Source organism: Chaetomium strumarium (genome assembly GCF_033439665.1).
Source record: "Chaetomium strumarium strain CBS 333.67 chromosome Unknown B0T15scaffold_4, whole genome shotgun sequence".
Classification (NCBI taxonomy): domain Eukaryota; kingdom Fungi; phylum Ascomycota; class Sordariomycetes; order Sordariales; family Chaetomiaceae; genus Chaetomium; species Chaetomium strumarium.
In genome coordinates this window covers 2,304,348-2,319,475 of record NW_026944432.1, presented here as the reverse complement: position 1 = coordinate 2,319,475, position 15,128 = coordinate 2,304,348, and the positions used below count along the sequence as shown (strand labels likewise).

General features: G+C 56.5%; 6 protein-coding genes across 6 annotated transcripts; 2 read left to right on the top strand and 4 right to left on the bottom strand.

Moving 5' to 3' along the window:
• Nucleotides 1–593: 593 nt before the first annotated feature.
• On the top strand, nucleotides 594–1,924 carry B0T15DRAFT_485295 (uncharacterized protein; the record flags this gene model as incomplete). Its single annotated transcript, XM_062866286.1, has 2 exons — nucleotides 594–698; nucleotides 968–1,924. The coding sequence occupies 2 exons, from the start codon at nucleotides 594–596 to the stop codon at nucleotides 1,922–1,924; spliced, it is 1,062 nt and encodes a 353-aa protein (XP_062721523.1).
• A 118-nt stretch (nucleotides 1,925–2,042) lies between these two features.
• Nucleotides 2,043–4,601, bottom strand: B0T15DRAFT_533271 (uncharacterized protein). Its single transcript, XM_062869358.1, has one exon. The coding sequence runs from the start codon at nucleotides 4,225–4,227 to the stop codon at nucleotides 2,242–2,244; it is 1,986 nt and encodes a 661-aa protein (XP_062721522.1). The 5' UTR covers nucleotides 4,228–4,601; the 3' UTR covers nucleotides 2,043–2,241.
• A 112-nt stretch (nucleotides 4,602–4,713) lies between these two features.
• Nucleotides 4,714–5,988, bottom strand: B0T15DRAFT_533270 (mitochondrial glycoprotein). Its single transcript, XM_062869357.1, has 2 exons — nucleotides 5,492–5,988; nucleotides 4,714–5,435 (listed from the first exon to the last, which is right to left on the bottom strand). The coding sequence occupies exons 1-2, from the start codon at nucleotides 5,854–5,856 to the stop codon at nucleotides 4,904–4,906; spliced, it is 897 nt and encodes a 298-aa protein (XP_062721521.1). The 5' UTR covers nucleotides 5,857–5,988; the 3' UTR covers nucleotides 4,714–4,903.
• A 1,363-nt stretch (nucleotides 5,989–7,351) lies between these two features.
• B0T15DRAFT_208094 (uncharacterized protein) lies at nucleotides 7,352–8,264 on the bottom strand. Its single transcript, XM_062862639.1, has one exon. The coding sequence runs from the start codon at nucleotides 7,893–7,895 to the stop codon at nucleotides 7,419–7,421; it is 477 nt and encodes a 158-aa protein (XP_062721520.1). The 5' UTR covers nucleotides 7,896–8,264; the 3' UTR covers nucleotides 7,352–7,418.
• Nucleotides 7,997–9,002, bottom strand: B0T15DRAFT_207939 (translation machinery-associated protein 16). Its single transcript, XM_062862638.1, has 4 exons — nucleotides 8,669–9,002; nucleotides 8,517–8,604; nucleotides 8,293–8,426; nucleotides 7,997–8,244 (listed from the first exon to the last, which is right to left on the bottom strand). Exons 1-4 carry the CDS (start codon nucleotides 8,838–8,840, stop codon nucleotides 8,099–8,101), a joined length of 540 nt encoding a protein of 179 aa, XP_062721519.1. The 5' UTR covers nucleotides 8,841–9,002; the 3' UTR covers nucleotides 7,997–8,098.
• Nucleotides 9,003–9,719: 717 nt separating this feature from the next.
• B0T15DRAFT_485291 (uncharacterized protein) lies at nucleotides 9,720–14,640 on the top strand (the record flags this gene model as incomplete). The annotated part of the gene is made up of 9 exons (XM_062866285.1): nucleotides 9,720–9,732; nucleotides 9,791–9,938; nucleotides 9,992–12,035; nucleotides 12,441–12,476; nucleotides 13,005–13,081; nucleotides 13,112–13,269; nucleotides 13,303–13,797; nucleotides 13,837–14,185; nucleotides 14,298–14,640. 9 exons carry the CDS (start codon nucleotides 9,720–9,722, stop codon nucleotides 14,638–14,640), a joined length of 3,663 nt encoding a protein of 1,220 aa, XP_062721518.1.
• Nucleotides 14,641–15,128: the final 488 nt, after the last annotated feature.

Below are 15,128 nucleotides of genomic sequence, written 5' to 3'. Positions count from 1 at the left end.
GTGCCCTGGCCGCAGCGTGACTCGGAGACCGCGATGGCGACGACGGGAGATCCCTTGCAGATGTATCGTGTGTCTGGGCATTCTGCCCTGAATCTTTGAGACTTCCCCCCATCTTTCTTATTCAGCTTGACCAACCGGCAGTAGGGGCCCCTTCCATGACGAGCTTTGCTCTACCGGTATCTCGGATCTCCCGCGCTTCAAGTCTCCCATCCACCACTGTGTCAATGGAGAACAACCTATGGTGCCATTCGCGCTGGCCTAAGCATCCGTCATGGATGCCGATAGAGTCCGGAAAAGGCCTCAAACGTCTGGCACGGCCACCATAGGAAGCCGCTAGTGGTGACTGGACATGTCGACCCCCTTTTCAGCCTACCTCGCCTAAGCCCGAGGTCGAGAGGGTAATGGATTGTAGCAAGTTAGGAACGCGAAGCAGTCTTGGCTGGATAGTGTCTATGGGTCCAGATACAAGACTTTTGCAATGCCTCGTGGTGATATAAGGCCACAGCCGGGATGGCAACCATAAGGGCTTCTGCGAATAGCGAGCCCGCTGAGACGTAATAAGGAGGCATAACCAACCCACTGGTACTTGTACAATGGCCGCACAAGGCTCACGGGCTGTCTTCGATAGTCTCCTGGCGCAGACACATGTCCAACATGCCCTGCTTCAGCCGGACGATAGATATAATGAGATACCCTTCGTAAGTCCTCTAGACCCCAGATCGTAACCCATGTTAAACTAAGTCGTCCAGGCCCTGGCTACTCTCCTCTTTCTCGACGAGACACCAGAAACTCTTCAAACCACATACGGCGTGATGAGACACGAAACTGCATCGTGGGGGCCTTCTCCTACAAGCATCGCGGATGAAGAGAGCAAGTCACGGTTCTTGGGTGATCCCAGGTACGTACAATACCTACGCATATGCAAACTCTCCATAGTCCCGCTTTCCAGATTCTTTTAACGGAACAGACCTGCAGATTCCAACGGGCATTCATGACCTTCTTCAGCATGGAGAACGGGAGGTACGCAGGCAACACGAAGGCACTCGCCATATCCCACTTATTCATAGGAGACGCGCCCCTGATATACGGTCTGTTCTCAGACATTGGCCGGCCTCTGACGCTGCTCAGCGACGGCATCGAGCTGCGCACCGCCATCTTGGTGATGCAGTCCCTGACGCTGGCTGCCGTGGACTGGATGGAGCCCATGCACGAACTGCTGACGGATTCGCAGCTCGCAGCAGGGCCGTCCGCCGAGTACTTGTCACCGGAGGAGATCCTCAGCCGGGTTGCCTATGACGGCCGCTTCAGCGGAGTCATGAAGGGCGGGCCAGGTTTTCACGAGGTCTCGAATGTCTTCTCGGACCCGACCGCTAAAGCGGCCATTGTCGAGTACATGCAGTATCTCGACACGCGCGATCTGGACTTGCTCCTGCAGCAGATAGCGGCGCTATCCGTCCTGCTCGCCTGCGCAACGCACAAGCCCGGCCAACCGGCCTTTGACTTCTTCCTCGGCCGTCTGCCGACCTGCGTCAACAGCACCCGAGTGATCCTGGAGTCCTGGGTTGAGGACGAGGGTCACAAAGTGTTGTTGGTCAGGGGCCTATGGCTCGTTCTGCTGCTCGCGTACGCCACGCAGCTGAGGCCGGTTATTGACGGAAAGCTGCTGGTCTCGAGGGAACTGGCGGAGGAGAATAGGAGCTGGGAGACTATTTACGACGACCTTCGCAGCCAAGCCGCCGCTGAGGGTAGACACAGGGATTTTCAGTTCCTGCGGGCGGTTAGGAGTTTGCGCGAACTGTCAAAGGCATACGAGCCGGTACATGGGAGGCTCTACTTACATGCCGCATGTAAGCTGATGAGCCAATGGCGAGGGTGGACCGGCCTGGGGATCAGCCGTGAAGCGATGTTGAACATTCGACTGTAATCTAGACGTGGTTATCGGTGGTTCGGGAATGGATGAGGAGGCGACTTAGAGAGGTGATAGTCGGGGGAAGAAGAGAAAAAGGTACAAAGCAATAGAGGAAAATACCAGATGCCCACCAGCTGGAATGTACTTGTACACAAAGCCTAAGTACACACTGATGGCTCGAGCGCGATCTTCAATTTATCCGCTCGTCGCTCTCTTCAGCTAAATGTACCGATTAGTAGCTTACCCATGCGCACGCGGCATCTACATTACATCTACCCGTGGACATCCAACTCCTTGCACATTAGTCCTCTACAAACAAACAAATCACATCCTCAATAATACCCGGCCCCCTGACTCCAGCTGCCATTGACAAACCACGTGCCAGCCTCCGTGTAATCCAACGCCTTCCCGCCCTCCGTCACAAAGCCAAACCGGAAGTACTCATCCGCCATGACCCTTCCCGCCTTCCTCGTCCACACAAACACCTGCTCCTCCAGCGGCCGCTCCGCAAACCAGCCTCTGTACCGCTCGACATCGTTCACCAGCACACTGATCCCCTCGAGCGGCCTCCCACCGACTCTCACATTGTCCGACACCAACCGACGCCATTTGAACCAGATCCCCATCACATCCACGCCCGCACCCCCTTGGCCTTCGCTCAGCGCCGTCGTCGTCTGAACAAGCGGCGGCACAACCTCGGGCAAGAACTTCCCGCCAAACCCGCCGTCGCCGCGCAGCGCGTCCGCCGTCTGCAGCACCGAGTCAAACCCCCACCTCGCCACGCCGTTCACAAACAGGCCCAGCAGCAAGCCCTGGCAGGCAAGCGACAGCCGGGTCTGCGCCGCCGTGCCGGGCAGCAGTAGCAGCGCGAGCACGTAGTGGTGCAGGCGCAGGTGCAGGTCCGGCAGCGCCGCCAGGAGGGCGAGGGACGCGGCCGTGGCGAAGTAGAGGGCAAGGTAGCGCGGCAGACGGCCCTCGCGGTAGAGGGTGTAGCCTTGCGCGGAAGCGAGGAGGACGATGAGCGCGATGACGACGGCCAGCGCCGCGATTGCGCCGGGCTGGGCCGTGATGTCGGAGGGCGTGAGGCGCGTGATGGGGATGAGCGGCTCGATGGTGCGGTTCGAGAGCGCGCCGACCCAGAAGGGGAGGAGCCACGTGAGCGTCTTTTCGACGTTGGCGGCGGCGGGCAGGTTGGAGAGCGCGCGGCGGGCGCAGGCCAGGTAGAGAATGGCTGCGCAGAAGAGCGCCGGGAGGAGGTGCTGCGCCAGCCGGGAGATGAGGGACGGCAGGAGGGACGTGGAGGACGGGGTCGAGAGGTTGGGCGGGTCCGAGACCAGGGCGACGTGGGCGAAGATGCCGGTGAAGGTTGCGAAGAAGAGGAGGGAGGGGGAGGTGGTGAAGAGCGAGAGGAGGACGGTGAAGAGGAGGGAGAGCGGGAGGGAAACGGTCCAGCGAGGGTCCGGGGCGGTGCACTGGATGCTGGGGTCGACGGTCACGGTAAAGGAGAGCGGGAAGTACGAGCCGAAGGGGATCGAGTCGATGCCGTGCTGCGACGAGGAGAAGTACTGATAGTACTCGCCTACCAACGTGACGACTCCGCATCCGCCGGTGGTGTCGCCGATAACGCCTGCGTGGATAGCGGCACCACAGAGGAACGAATCCCCGCGGTAGGGACCCCCAGCGCCCCCGCCAATGACCAGGGGCCGGTAGTTGACGTCTTCGCGGCCGACGTGGTGTGGATTCAGCACCCGGACACTGGCGCAGTCTGCCGGACACCGGAAGGCGAAGGACGTGTTGGAGAAGGGCCGGCAGTCGACTCCGTCAAGGCCGCACTCGTTGTTGTGGCGCCAGAGGGTATCGACGCAGTCAATGTGCCGGATCGCGGCCCCTGATGCATCGGTGGCGGTCCCTTTGCTGAGCATCAGGGGAGCCGCAAGAGAAGCAGCCCATGCGACCAGGAAGGCAACCAGCAAAACAGCCCGCTGGCAGAAACGCGGGAACGCCTTCTCGAGCCATCTCACGGGGAGTCCTTGGATCGACGGGAAGAAGGGATCGATGGCGTAGACTTTCGGTGGATCAGGTCCGTAGAGGAAGGCGAGCCATCTCGGCGTGCGACGTCGTGTCCAGAATCCGCTTGATCTTGGTTGAACCTGAAGTGGCCGCTGTTGTCCCGGGATGATCTGGGAACTATCGTCTACTTCAAACTGCTCAAAATCCTCGCCGTCCAGGAGCTGGGCCTCCTCATCAGCTACCTCAGACAGCCGGACCCCGGCTTCATCCTCCGCCTCGCCGTACTTGGCCTTCCTATCCCGGCGCATGACTCCAACACCGTACCCCCTGATCGGATGCTGTAGCCTGTCGCAGCTCACAAAATATGCCCCATCAAGCCGGCAATTGTTGAAACGCTGCTGCCCTGTGACCTCAAGTAGGCCGATCTCCGTCTCGGCCTCTCAGAGGTGAGGTGCAATGCGTGCTTTAGCCTTTAGGTGGAAGATGCTCTGTCCTTGGAAACGGGCTTTCAGAGATTCCACAAAAGAGAAGACAATACACATGAAATATGTATCGTTCAAAGGCACTTTTCACTACAGAAAAAGCAATTGCATGAAGGGCTTTCTCTATTTGAATCTTTGATATTGACATGAACGGCAAAAGTCACCCCAGCTGGCGGCTTCAGAGCTGAAAAATAGATCGGACCATTGGCGTTATGCCAACCAATGGCGGAGCGGATGATTTTGAGATGCATCCTTGGCTGGCTTGAACATACGAGGATTGACTTAAGCAGCAGGGTACAATTCATGAATCATGAGCGATATGCGCCGGGTATTGTGCCCTTTGCTCTTTAGACAGTTTATTATCATGAGGAGAATATCATCCAGGCCGTCTGCAACTACCTATCGTACACTCATTGGCTTCTCCTAGAGTGGCAAAGTAAATATACAGTCATATCGCACAAAGACCCATCCGGCCTCCCTCCCAAGACTCTCAACCCTCCACTTAGGCATCGACGAAGGACTTGACGTTCTTCAGCCAAGCCATGTACTCCCGCTGCTCCTTGACATCCATGTAGTCCGGCGCAAACAGAGCCAGCGCCTGCGTGATGCCGCGCTCTTCGAGGTAGCGCTCCATCAGGATCTGGAGATCCTCATCGAGGCTGCCGAACGGTGGGCCAGGGTAGGTGCTCTGCGCCGCGTGCACGGCATTGGCGTCGGTGCTGTGGGCAAGCTTGGGGTCGTTGTAGTAGTAGAGGTTCTCGACGATGATGGCACCGTCCTGCGCGAGCGCCTCGATGTTCAGTGCCCCCTTACCCGGCTTCTCAATAACGACGTTGAGGCGAACCGGTACGGCGGCCTCGTCTGCACCCGCCTCCAGGTCCTCGTTAGCCTCCTGCGCAAGGTCGTCAGCGCCCCGCTGACTCTGAGAGGTGCTCCCGGCCTCGATGTCGTCCAGCTCGTCCTCCATGGCCTGGTCCTCCATCATGTCCGGTTCGTAGTTGTGCAGGTCCGCGATGGAGAAGGAGACAGTGATCCTGAATGGTCAGCATCACAACTTGCATTGCAAAACTGGGACGAGGTGGCAGCTTACTTCTCATCACCAAAAGTCCGGGTCAGCGTGACATCCTCCTGGCCTGGGATATCCTCAAGCTTGAACGGGCTGTTCTCGAGGAAGTCCTTGACGCTGGCCGGCAGTGGCTCGTTCTCCTTGACATCGTTCTCAAACTCGATCTCGCTGGCCAGCTTGGCTGATAGCTCCTCGTCCACCTCGCCAGCCGGGGCTGCCCTGAAGAGTGATGTTGAGAAGGCAGACACCTGTTGCGTGCGCAGGAACGACGTAGGGCGGGCTCTTAGGATGCTGCTGCTTGTCCGCTGGCAACGCGAGATGGATGCTGTGGTGGCGGCGCGGGCCAGAGTTCTGGGCGCAGAGCGCGTGATCGTCCGGAGGGACATCATCTTTATCCAGTTTCGTTGTGTATCTTCAATTCAACAGAACGCCAAAGACAATGGATTCTCCCGGGTCAGCTACGGACAAGATTGGAGACCTCGAGGGATATGGGGGGAAGGATGAAGCAAGGTGAGGTTTGGACGCATCAAGCGATTCGAGCAAAGCTTCGAGACCCACGAAAAAATCGAGGAAAACGACCAGAAGCTTCGACTACGGCCAATCAGGCACAAGAGCTACGATAATGATAACGATAAAGATATGAGTGATAAGAAAAGCCAAGACCCGTTCAAACAACGCCCACATGTAGTCCTACCTCTCCTACCCACATGTCAAGTTCGATATCAAAGCTACCGGGTTGTAGGTATCTCCAAATGGTTACCATCAGATTCAGGGGTATTTCATCACTCATCATATTCGTTAGAGCAAACAACACCTTGTCGCCCACAACGCCAGGACCATCTTTTCCCTTCTCCTTTTCCTTTTCGCAGACGTGTTTCCTGTATCCTTGCTCACCAACATCCCAACATCACACCTCTACCAACCAACGCCAGCCCTTCTTGCGTGCGTTACCCTCCTGGTTCTTCTCCGCCCCAACCCAGCAGCAGTAGCAACCGCAACTCTCACGCTTTCCTTGCACTGCCAGCACTGGTACTGTGTGGCGTCTCGCTGGCATAGGACGCCTTCAAGACAACTTCCGAAGATGCCGCTGCATTTTGCAACATTACAAAGGTGCTCCGATATCAGGACCGTGTCTTCGCTGGCGCAGCGTGAGCAGACCCGGATGTGTGTTGTATAAGTGCACATTGCGAGACTTGGGATCCTCTCTGTGAAGCTTTTAGCATGCTATTGCGCACCCCTAGGTACTAGACAGCGTGCGTCGGTGAGCGGGTGGTAGGTACCTAGGACCAAGCCTACAGTCGTTGCACTGAGCTGGGAGGTATGCGGCCTGGTGACAGGATTCTAAAAAACCTCGCGAGGCACAGTTTGTGAAGGCGAAACAGCTGGATACTGGGGAAAGGGGAGAATGAAAGGTAGGAAGACGGAGAGTGGTTAAGCGACAAGATATCTATCTGCCTGAGGACTTGATTCTCAGATACGTGGGTATGAACACAACCACTGGACTTGGCTCGATCCGAAGCGCGGCGGCCACATCACTTCCTTTGAGTCGACTGATCTTGCGGAAACATGGCCCATCGTCCCGACCACACGGATAGACTCCGTCTTCAAAGTGGGGTTGTACATCTCCGGCGAATCGAGGTTTGGAGCGTATGAGTACGCTGCGTCGAGTTGTTGCGGTTCAACATGGCGACAGAGGAGAGCAGCACAAGGTCTTTGTGGTGCACGTAGCCGTGGTCGAGGGCACCGAGCGGATAATGGGGAACGGGAGGAAGCACAAGTGCGTACGTGAATGTCATACACAGCCGCGGGGACAGTAGTGGATCCATGATAGGGTTGAGTATTCGGGTTCTCCTATATGAGGGGGCAGTTATGCTTCGCCATATGGGTGGACTCGGCGGACTCGAGTGCAGGGCTTGCCAAGACTGGCGACGGCGTTCCCAGGGCTCCGGTCTCAGAGAGATGAGATGGGGCTCGGGCCGTGGCCAGCACTCGGATACCTGCCGCTGCCCCGTGTGTGTGACGATCCGGTGGCCAATAACGGCGCCGAAGCGTCCCGGTTCTCCCTTGCCTGACAGGCCTCCAGCGGTATGAAGGCTGTGAAAGCCGTGTGCCACAACGGGTGCGTTGGCAGCCAAGTGGCAGCGGCCAGGCAAAACGTGAGCGGGGGCAAGCTTAACCCATTACCCGCGGACGACCGGGTTACCCCAAGGATGGCGCCGCCCGGTGGCCTGCATACCTGCCCTGCGCTTGCGTTTCGAAGGTGCATGGCGTGTGGAGTATGGAAGCTTGGGTTTCTGTGACCGTTCCTCAACTCTAGGCGCGCCGTTTGACACGGCCGGGCGCAGACCACGGAGATGTTGGCCAAGGAGATTTTGCCAGGACACCGGGGAAAGGCAAGCCACCGGAGGCACAGCATCCAGGTACGCATCCGCCATCGCTGAGGGACGAGGGCCTGACGATGCCTCAGAATGTCTCAGACTGTTTGCTAATAACCACGCACCGACGTTTGCTAATAACCACGCACCGACATGCGGGATAGATCATGCAACCGCCGCCGTGGTCGCACTCGAGTCTTCCACGCGGCAGGCACACGAACGCCGCATAACTCTGCCTGGCATGGCACGAGCGTTATCAGAGACTCTGGGGAGGGAAACTGGAGGGCTTGATGCTTCCTGACGCCGATATCTTTACCCAGGCAAGGTTGGTCAGGTACGACCACGAGCCTTCAAATCTGCTTAGCAGCTGAACGTTGGTTTCAGTGCTCAGGTCCGGCATATCTGGATACTATTAGCACGTGTTGGCCATAAGTGGACAGAACATCTTACAAAATCCGTCACGATACTCTTTATCGAGGGCAAGGATCTTCATCTTCAATAGGTCCTCTCGGGTGCTTGGTGGACGTCCTGGACGCCGTGCCTTTTTGGCTGTTTCGTATTCGTCATCATGTTGGTGCACAAACCTGAAATCCAGTTAGTGTGAAAAGTTCGAAGCCGCTCCATATCTGCTATATGCCGTTCATGCGTGGATGACAATGCGTGGCAGCACTCACTCGTTGATCTTGGACTGGATAACCTCAAGGTCAAGGGGCTTGTTCCCATGCTCACGGACAAAGTCCTGGAAGAAAGCGACACGGGCCACTTTTAGACTGTCAGATATGCCCTATATGGGCTGATAAAGGAGGTGTTAGGCAAAGCCACTCACGAAGAGGTTGATCCCTTTTGCGCCTTGCCTCGGCGATCTTTTCGAGGCGGTCGTCTCGCACCTGGGCACGGTGGAGCCGTTTTGAATCCCGGCTGTGCTCATGCAGCGCTTCTAGTTTCCCGTTCCTCTTCTTTGCGATCTGCTTGCGCGTTTTCTCCAAAGTTTTCGCCATAATGAAGGCCTCCGGTTTCCGGTCGCCGTTGGGTTGTCGCTTTGATACCTTACTTGCAGGCACATAAGGTATGACCAGGGAATTTTTCGATGGAGCTTGATGATAAGAGTGGGGTTGGGGACTGACAAAGTTGACGGCGTCTTGGGTCTCTCACTGTGTACTAGTACTCCGTAATCCGTAATCACAAGTGCCTGCAGAGACGGACTACCTAACCTACCCACCTCGCCTACTAACGGCGATATTAAACCGATCAGCGACAAGGCTGGACGTCCTGGAAAAGGATCGACACATCTGGTTCTGTTCCTTAGAGTGGCTGCTCAAGATATGGATTATTCGCTCTTTCCGAAGCTTAACAAAGCAACCTTGAAGGTTTATTTCCGCTTATTCCATCCCACTGCAAGTTTAAGCTGCATTGGCTCCACCCTTGGTGGACTTGGCAACCCCGCAAATGTTCCATTGGCGTGCCGTCTCGGGGCAACGACGCGGGTCGCGGTGCACGCGAATCTCGAGACCCGGGAAGGGCAATTCCTAGCAACACTCAGCAACCGCCACCACCCAACCGCACTTCCTCAACTTGGTGCACCCCGTCGTTCTGTTTGCTCAGCTGGTGTTTCATCAAGCATCGGTGCCTCCTCCCTACCTTGTACTTTTCCTCGTTGAATCGGCACGCGTGGCAGTAAACACGCTCTGTAATCCACGCGTCTAGAGAATTTCTACGGCCCCCCCATTCCAGATTCACCACGAAGAACCTCAACCGAACATCTGGATCGTGGACCTCATGGACTCGACCTCCGTGTAACCGCTGTCTGCTTCCTGGTCTCGTTGCATGACGACCTACTGTAACGAGCATAACAGTCATTCCTCCCCACGGCCTTCAGGATGGGCATCTCGGGTAAGATTCCACCTCCTCTTCGTCGCCCGTTTCCCTTCCTCACCCAAGAGTTCCGTAGGTCTCCTCCCACTGCTCAAATCTATACAGCGTCCGACCGAGCTGAAGAAGTATGCTGGGGAAACCTTTGGGGTGGACGGCTATGGCTGGCTCCACCGTGGTGCCGTTGCCTGCGCCATTGAACTGGCTCAGGGCAAGCCGACGCGCAAGTAAGTTCTGAACCCACTTTTTGCACCATAGCAGCACTTCTCACAGCCTCCAGGTACGTGGACTTCGCCATGCATCGGGTCAGGATGTTCAAGTACTTTGGTGTCACCCCATATCTCGTGTTCGATGGGGATTTCCTTCCCAGCAAAGCCAAGACAGAAGCATCGCGGGCCAAGCGCCGGGAAGAGAGCAAGAGGGTTGGACTAGAGCTTCTTAGGGCAGGCAAGCCCTCACAGGCTTATGCCGAACTCCAAAAGGCCATCGACGTCACTCCGGAGATGGCTCGTCATCTGATCGAGGAGCTCAAGAAGGCCGATATCCCGTACGTGGTCGCTCCATACGAGGCAGACGCTCAGCTGGTCTACCTTGAACGCCAAGGGTTGATCCGCGGTATCGTGTCCGAGGATTCCGACTTGCTGGTCTTCGGCGCGAAGCGTTTGTTGACCAAGCTAGACCAGCACGGCCAGTGTATCGAGATCAACCGGAGAGACTTCTGTGCTGTGCGCGAGATATCCCTTACCGGTTGGACTGACAGCGAGTTTCGACACATGGCCATCTTGAGCGGTTGCGACTACCTGGAAGGCGTCAGCAACATTGGTCTAAAGACTGCGTACCGCTTGATTCGGAAGCACAAGACCCCTGAGCGCGTCGTCAGGATGCTGCGGTTCGACGGAAAGCACCAAATCCCCGAAAGCTATCTCGACGATTTCAAGCAAGCCGAGCTCACCTTTTTGCACCAACGTGTATTCTGTCCCAAGAAGCGAGACATTGTTTTGTTGACGGAACCAGACCCGGCGGTCGATGTCAACGACATGCCTTTCATCGGGCCACCAATAGAAACGGAGATGGCCAGATCCATTGCTGCGGGTGACATCAACCCCATCACCAGGCAGCGCATCGTGGTCCCGCGTTCGCCGGGCAAGAGGAGGATCAGCCAGGCACTGACTCCGGCCAGCGGACCGCCGAGGAGTCTTGGGAAGCCTATCACAGAGTTCTTCAAGGAGCGCAATTCAGGCCGCATTCCTCTCGGCGAGATGGATGCAAACTGCTTCGCAATCGACCCGAACCAGAACAACGCCGCTGCTAGTGACGCCGGCCCCCGCCCCATAGTTTTCCCACTTCCGAGACCGTATGTGGAGGGTGTAGAAGAGCCAGCAAGTCCTGCTCGGTCGTATTCCAGCAATGCCCGCGTACTCCGTCGGAAGAGTGAGCCTATCTCGAAGCTCCTCGGCTTGGATCAGTTCGAGACTTCGAGAGATCGTCGCCGGACAACTGGGCCAGTAATTCAAGTGTACCAAGACCCGGTTTCTTCCAGCAGACCGCCAAAGAAGGCGCGGTTGTGTGATGATTCAGCCGTTGAGGAAGGTGGCAGGGTTGCTCTGGAGAAGAGCAAATTCTTCTCCACAACAAAACAAAAGAAACCCAGCAAGAAGCTGGACCAGCTGCTGATGTCGGATGATTCAGTTGAGGAGGCGTTCCGGAGTCTCCCTGATTTCGATTCACGGCGTTCTGAGAAACCTGGCAAACCGGCCGATGAGTTCGACATTTTCCGGGAACCGTCTCCTGAAGCACATAAGGATGAGCTTCTTTCTGCCGGACGAACGCCGAAGAGCCAGGAGGACAATGCCGATGACTCGGTCGAAGTCCCAGCTTCACCCCCTGTACAACACGGACCAGCCGACGAAGGCCATATTCCCAATCCGACATCGGTGACACCTCTCGGGGGACTTCTCAAGCAGTTTTCGTATGAGACAGCGAGACCCCGGACCCGATTCGTCCACTGCCTGCCCACGCCGGCGTCAAGCATGGAGCCAACAGCGACTCAAAAGAGCCTCAGCCCGCCGAACACACAAACCCCCATGCTGACTCCCCTGCAGCGGATCGGAGCCCGGGCACTCGGTCGCGGAAAGTCGTTTGGATCAACGCCGTCGACCCTGAAGGCACCCATGCCCAGCAATAAACCGAAGCATGTTGATTCCTTGTCTGTAGATCCGGCTTTTGTGCCCTTGCCAAAAGCGGATCTGGAAGAAGTAGAGGCGCTAAACAAGCCCCTAGGGAGTGAGGACCAGCTTATCCCCGACAGTGACGGGGAGAATGACGTTGATGACGATGGGCCCTGCCCACTACGTTCCGGCAGACGGATTAATCTGACGAAGTTTCTGTATGGATAATCTGATTATTGTATTGTCGGCGTCCAACCGGGGGCAAGTGCTGCTTGGGTGGCGGGGCCTAGCAATGCATAGCGGTGGCGTTTGGGACCGATGTCTGATGGGTCGAGGTTGGCGTTGGGATCTGGGAGTTGGCGCAGCTGTGGGCTATCCTGATACGTATTGTTTATCTTGGGTTTAGATTCGGCCACGGCGAATGGCCATTTCGCCGAAGAGACAGAGGGTTGAAGCTGTCTTGGCGATTCTGTTTGAGGCGAGGGTTATCATTTGCGGGGACCCCGCACATAGGTACCGGGTAGTGTCAAGATCATTGCTGAACACTGGTTATTTGACCAGACTTTAGAGAAGGACTACGTTAGTGCTGCCTCTATTGTAAGATTCCTTCTATTTATTCGCATTCTAATACCTTTCCTATTGTTTCCTAGCTTCCCATTGTTACCTACTACCTACCTACCAACATAGGTACCTAGTTACGAAGTTCGCCCACAAGCACTCACCGCCGGCAGAATTGCTTTAGCTGCATGATGGGGGTGGGGCAGTTCCCAAAATTTCGACCGATAAAATTCAACCGCTCTGCGCGCCCGCCAGGTCAATTTTCCCAGCAAGCCCAGCTCAACCAACGCCCGTGCTTAACTCGACAATACAGCGCCCGAAGGTGTCGCATCTTGCTCAAACTTGCCTTGAGAGCATCTTTCCTTGGACTTCAAGAACGATGGCAAACATGGCGGACGCTTCGTTGCAGGTAAAGCGAATGCACCTGGCTTCAAGCCGAGACTGCCACCCGGAGTTTGTCCACTGATCCTTGTCTGTCTAACAGGAGCGCCTCCGCGACCATGCAAAGGCCTTCGACGGCCTCCTTTCTCTGATCCCAGCTAAGATGTATTACGGGGAAGACACAAGTGTATGTTGTTCTCCCCTCTCTCCCTCGCCTCGCAAGCGGCTGCGCTCCGACGAGTAGGACGATTGATTGCTGATAAGTTTCGCGCCCTGCCACAGGATCAATGGAGGAAGAAGAAGCAGACAAAGGATCAGGCAAGAGCTGCAAAAAGGGGAAAGCTGGACCCGGACAGCGAACTCAATCGCAATGCGAAAGAAGTGCTGGACGAGCGGGCGCGGAACAAGCGTAAGCTTCAAGAGATGGAAGCCGAGGAGGACAGTGACGCCGGTTCCGAACACGATAGCGACAGCGATCTCCCAGGGATAGAGAAAGAGAAGCCGGGCGAGGGGCTGAAGAAGAAGGTCAAGCTGGACGAGGAGGAGGAATCGGCGCCCACGAAGCAGAAAAGCACCGAAGAACAACAACACACTGAGGGCGAGAACTCCCTCAATAAGAAGCAGAAGGCCAAGGAAGAACATAAGCTGGCTAAGAAGCAAAAGAAAGAGGAGGCCGAAAAGTCCAAAGCGGAGCATGCTAGAAAGGACGGTAAGGCCGAAAAGGTGCAGAAGAAGGCTAAGACCGCCGCCACCGAGGAAGACACTGCGGAGAAGGAGGCCGAAGAGTCTGCAGCGGAGGAAGCGCCGGCGCAATTCTCTGCTGAGGAGGCTAAGAGCGATGCAGACGAGGAATTGGCGCCTATCGACATATCAGGGCTTGCCAATGAGAATGAGGGTTCGTCAGAGGGTTCGTCGGCAGACTCGGCACGAGAGTCACCCATCTTCGACAGCGAGAAGAAGGCGTCAGGCGAGCCTGCTAGTACGACGACGTCTATATCCTCGGCCGTGGCCCCGTCAGAAAAGCCCAAATACATCAAGATTCCCGCCGATACCACTGCGTTACGCGCTCGCCTCGAAGCCAAGCTCGCTGCCCTTCGCGCAGCTCGCAAAGTCGCTGACGAAGACGGCAAGACTATCCGCACGCGACAGGATTTGATCGAGGCGCGGCGGGAGAAGCAAGCCCAACGGAAGGCGCAAAAGAAGGAGATGCGCCGGCTAGCCAAGGAGGAAGAGGACAGAAAGCGGGAGGAGGCACTAGCAAGTGCGCGCAACTCGCCCGGCCTCAGCCCCCTCTTTGAGCAAGGCGATGACCGCGACGCCAACCACTTCGCCTTTGGCCGGCTAGCCTTTTCAGACGGAACCCAGTTGTCGCACGACCTGAGCTACGAGAAGACCCCCGGCAGTGCCAAAAAGAAGGGCCCCTCCGACCCCAAGACGGCCCTGCTCAAGCTCGAGGCGCAAAAAAAAACGGATCGCCAGCATGGACGAGGACAAGCGCAAAGAGGTGCTCGAGAAGGAGACATGGTTGGCGGCTCGCCGACGTGCCGAGGGTGAGAAGGTGCACGACAACGAGTCCCTGCTCAAAAAGGCGCTCAAGCGCAAGGAGAAGGCGAAGAAGAAGTCGGAGCGCGAGTGGAAGGAGCGGACTGAGGGCGTTCAGCAGGCCATTCAGGAACGCCAGCGCAAGCGCGAAGAGAACATCCGGAAGCGGCGCGAGGAGAAGCTGGCCAACAAAGGCGGGAAGAAGAAGAACAAGGGCATTCAAACTAAAAAGAAAAGCCGGCCTGGGTTCGAGGGCGGGTTTGGCGGTGGGAAGAAATAAAAGTGGCAAGCCGATCTGAAGAGATGCGCTCCGAGTTATGAGCGGATGGAAGGGTTGCTTTAAGAGTTGTCATCTCTGTTTCGTGTCTTGGGGTGGGGGGGCGTCCGGCGTTGCTTGATCCCAGATGCATCGCGGTATTTAGGGCTCTATTTCTGTATTTTGAACGGCATGTGGCCTGCACATTCTGCTATTGGAGTCAAGTGGATAAGAAAATGGTACGACACGAGGTTGATCTGTCATTCCTGGTCTCGCATGGGTGCATGTGAGAGAGCTGTCTCATCTCCGGAGGCCAGCAGCCTAACACGACATGCCGGTAGTTGAGGCCGGTTGCTCTCACCGGTTTAAGCCACGACATCGATCATGCCCGTCCAATTAGCTGCATGAAATAGAAGAGAAAACGAAGTAGAAGAAAGCTAAATAGTAAAAAAGCGGGACGACAAAGAAACAGACTCCCCTTTGCTCCGTTTCCCAGCAATCGCAAGAGGACC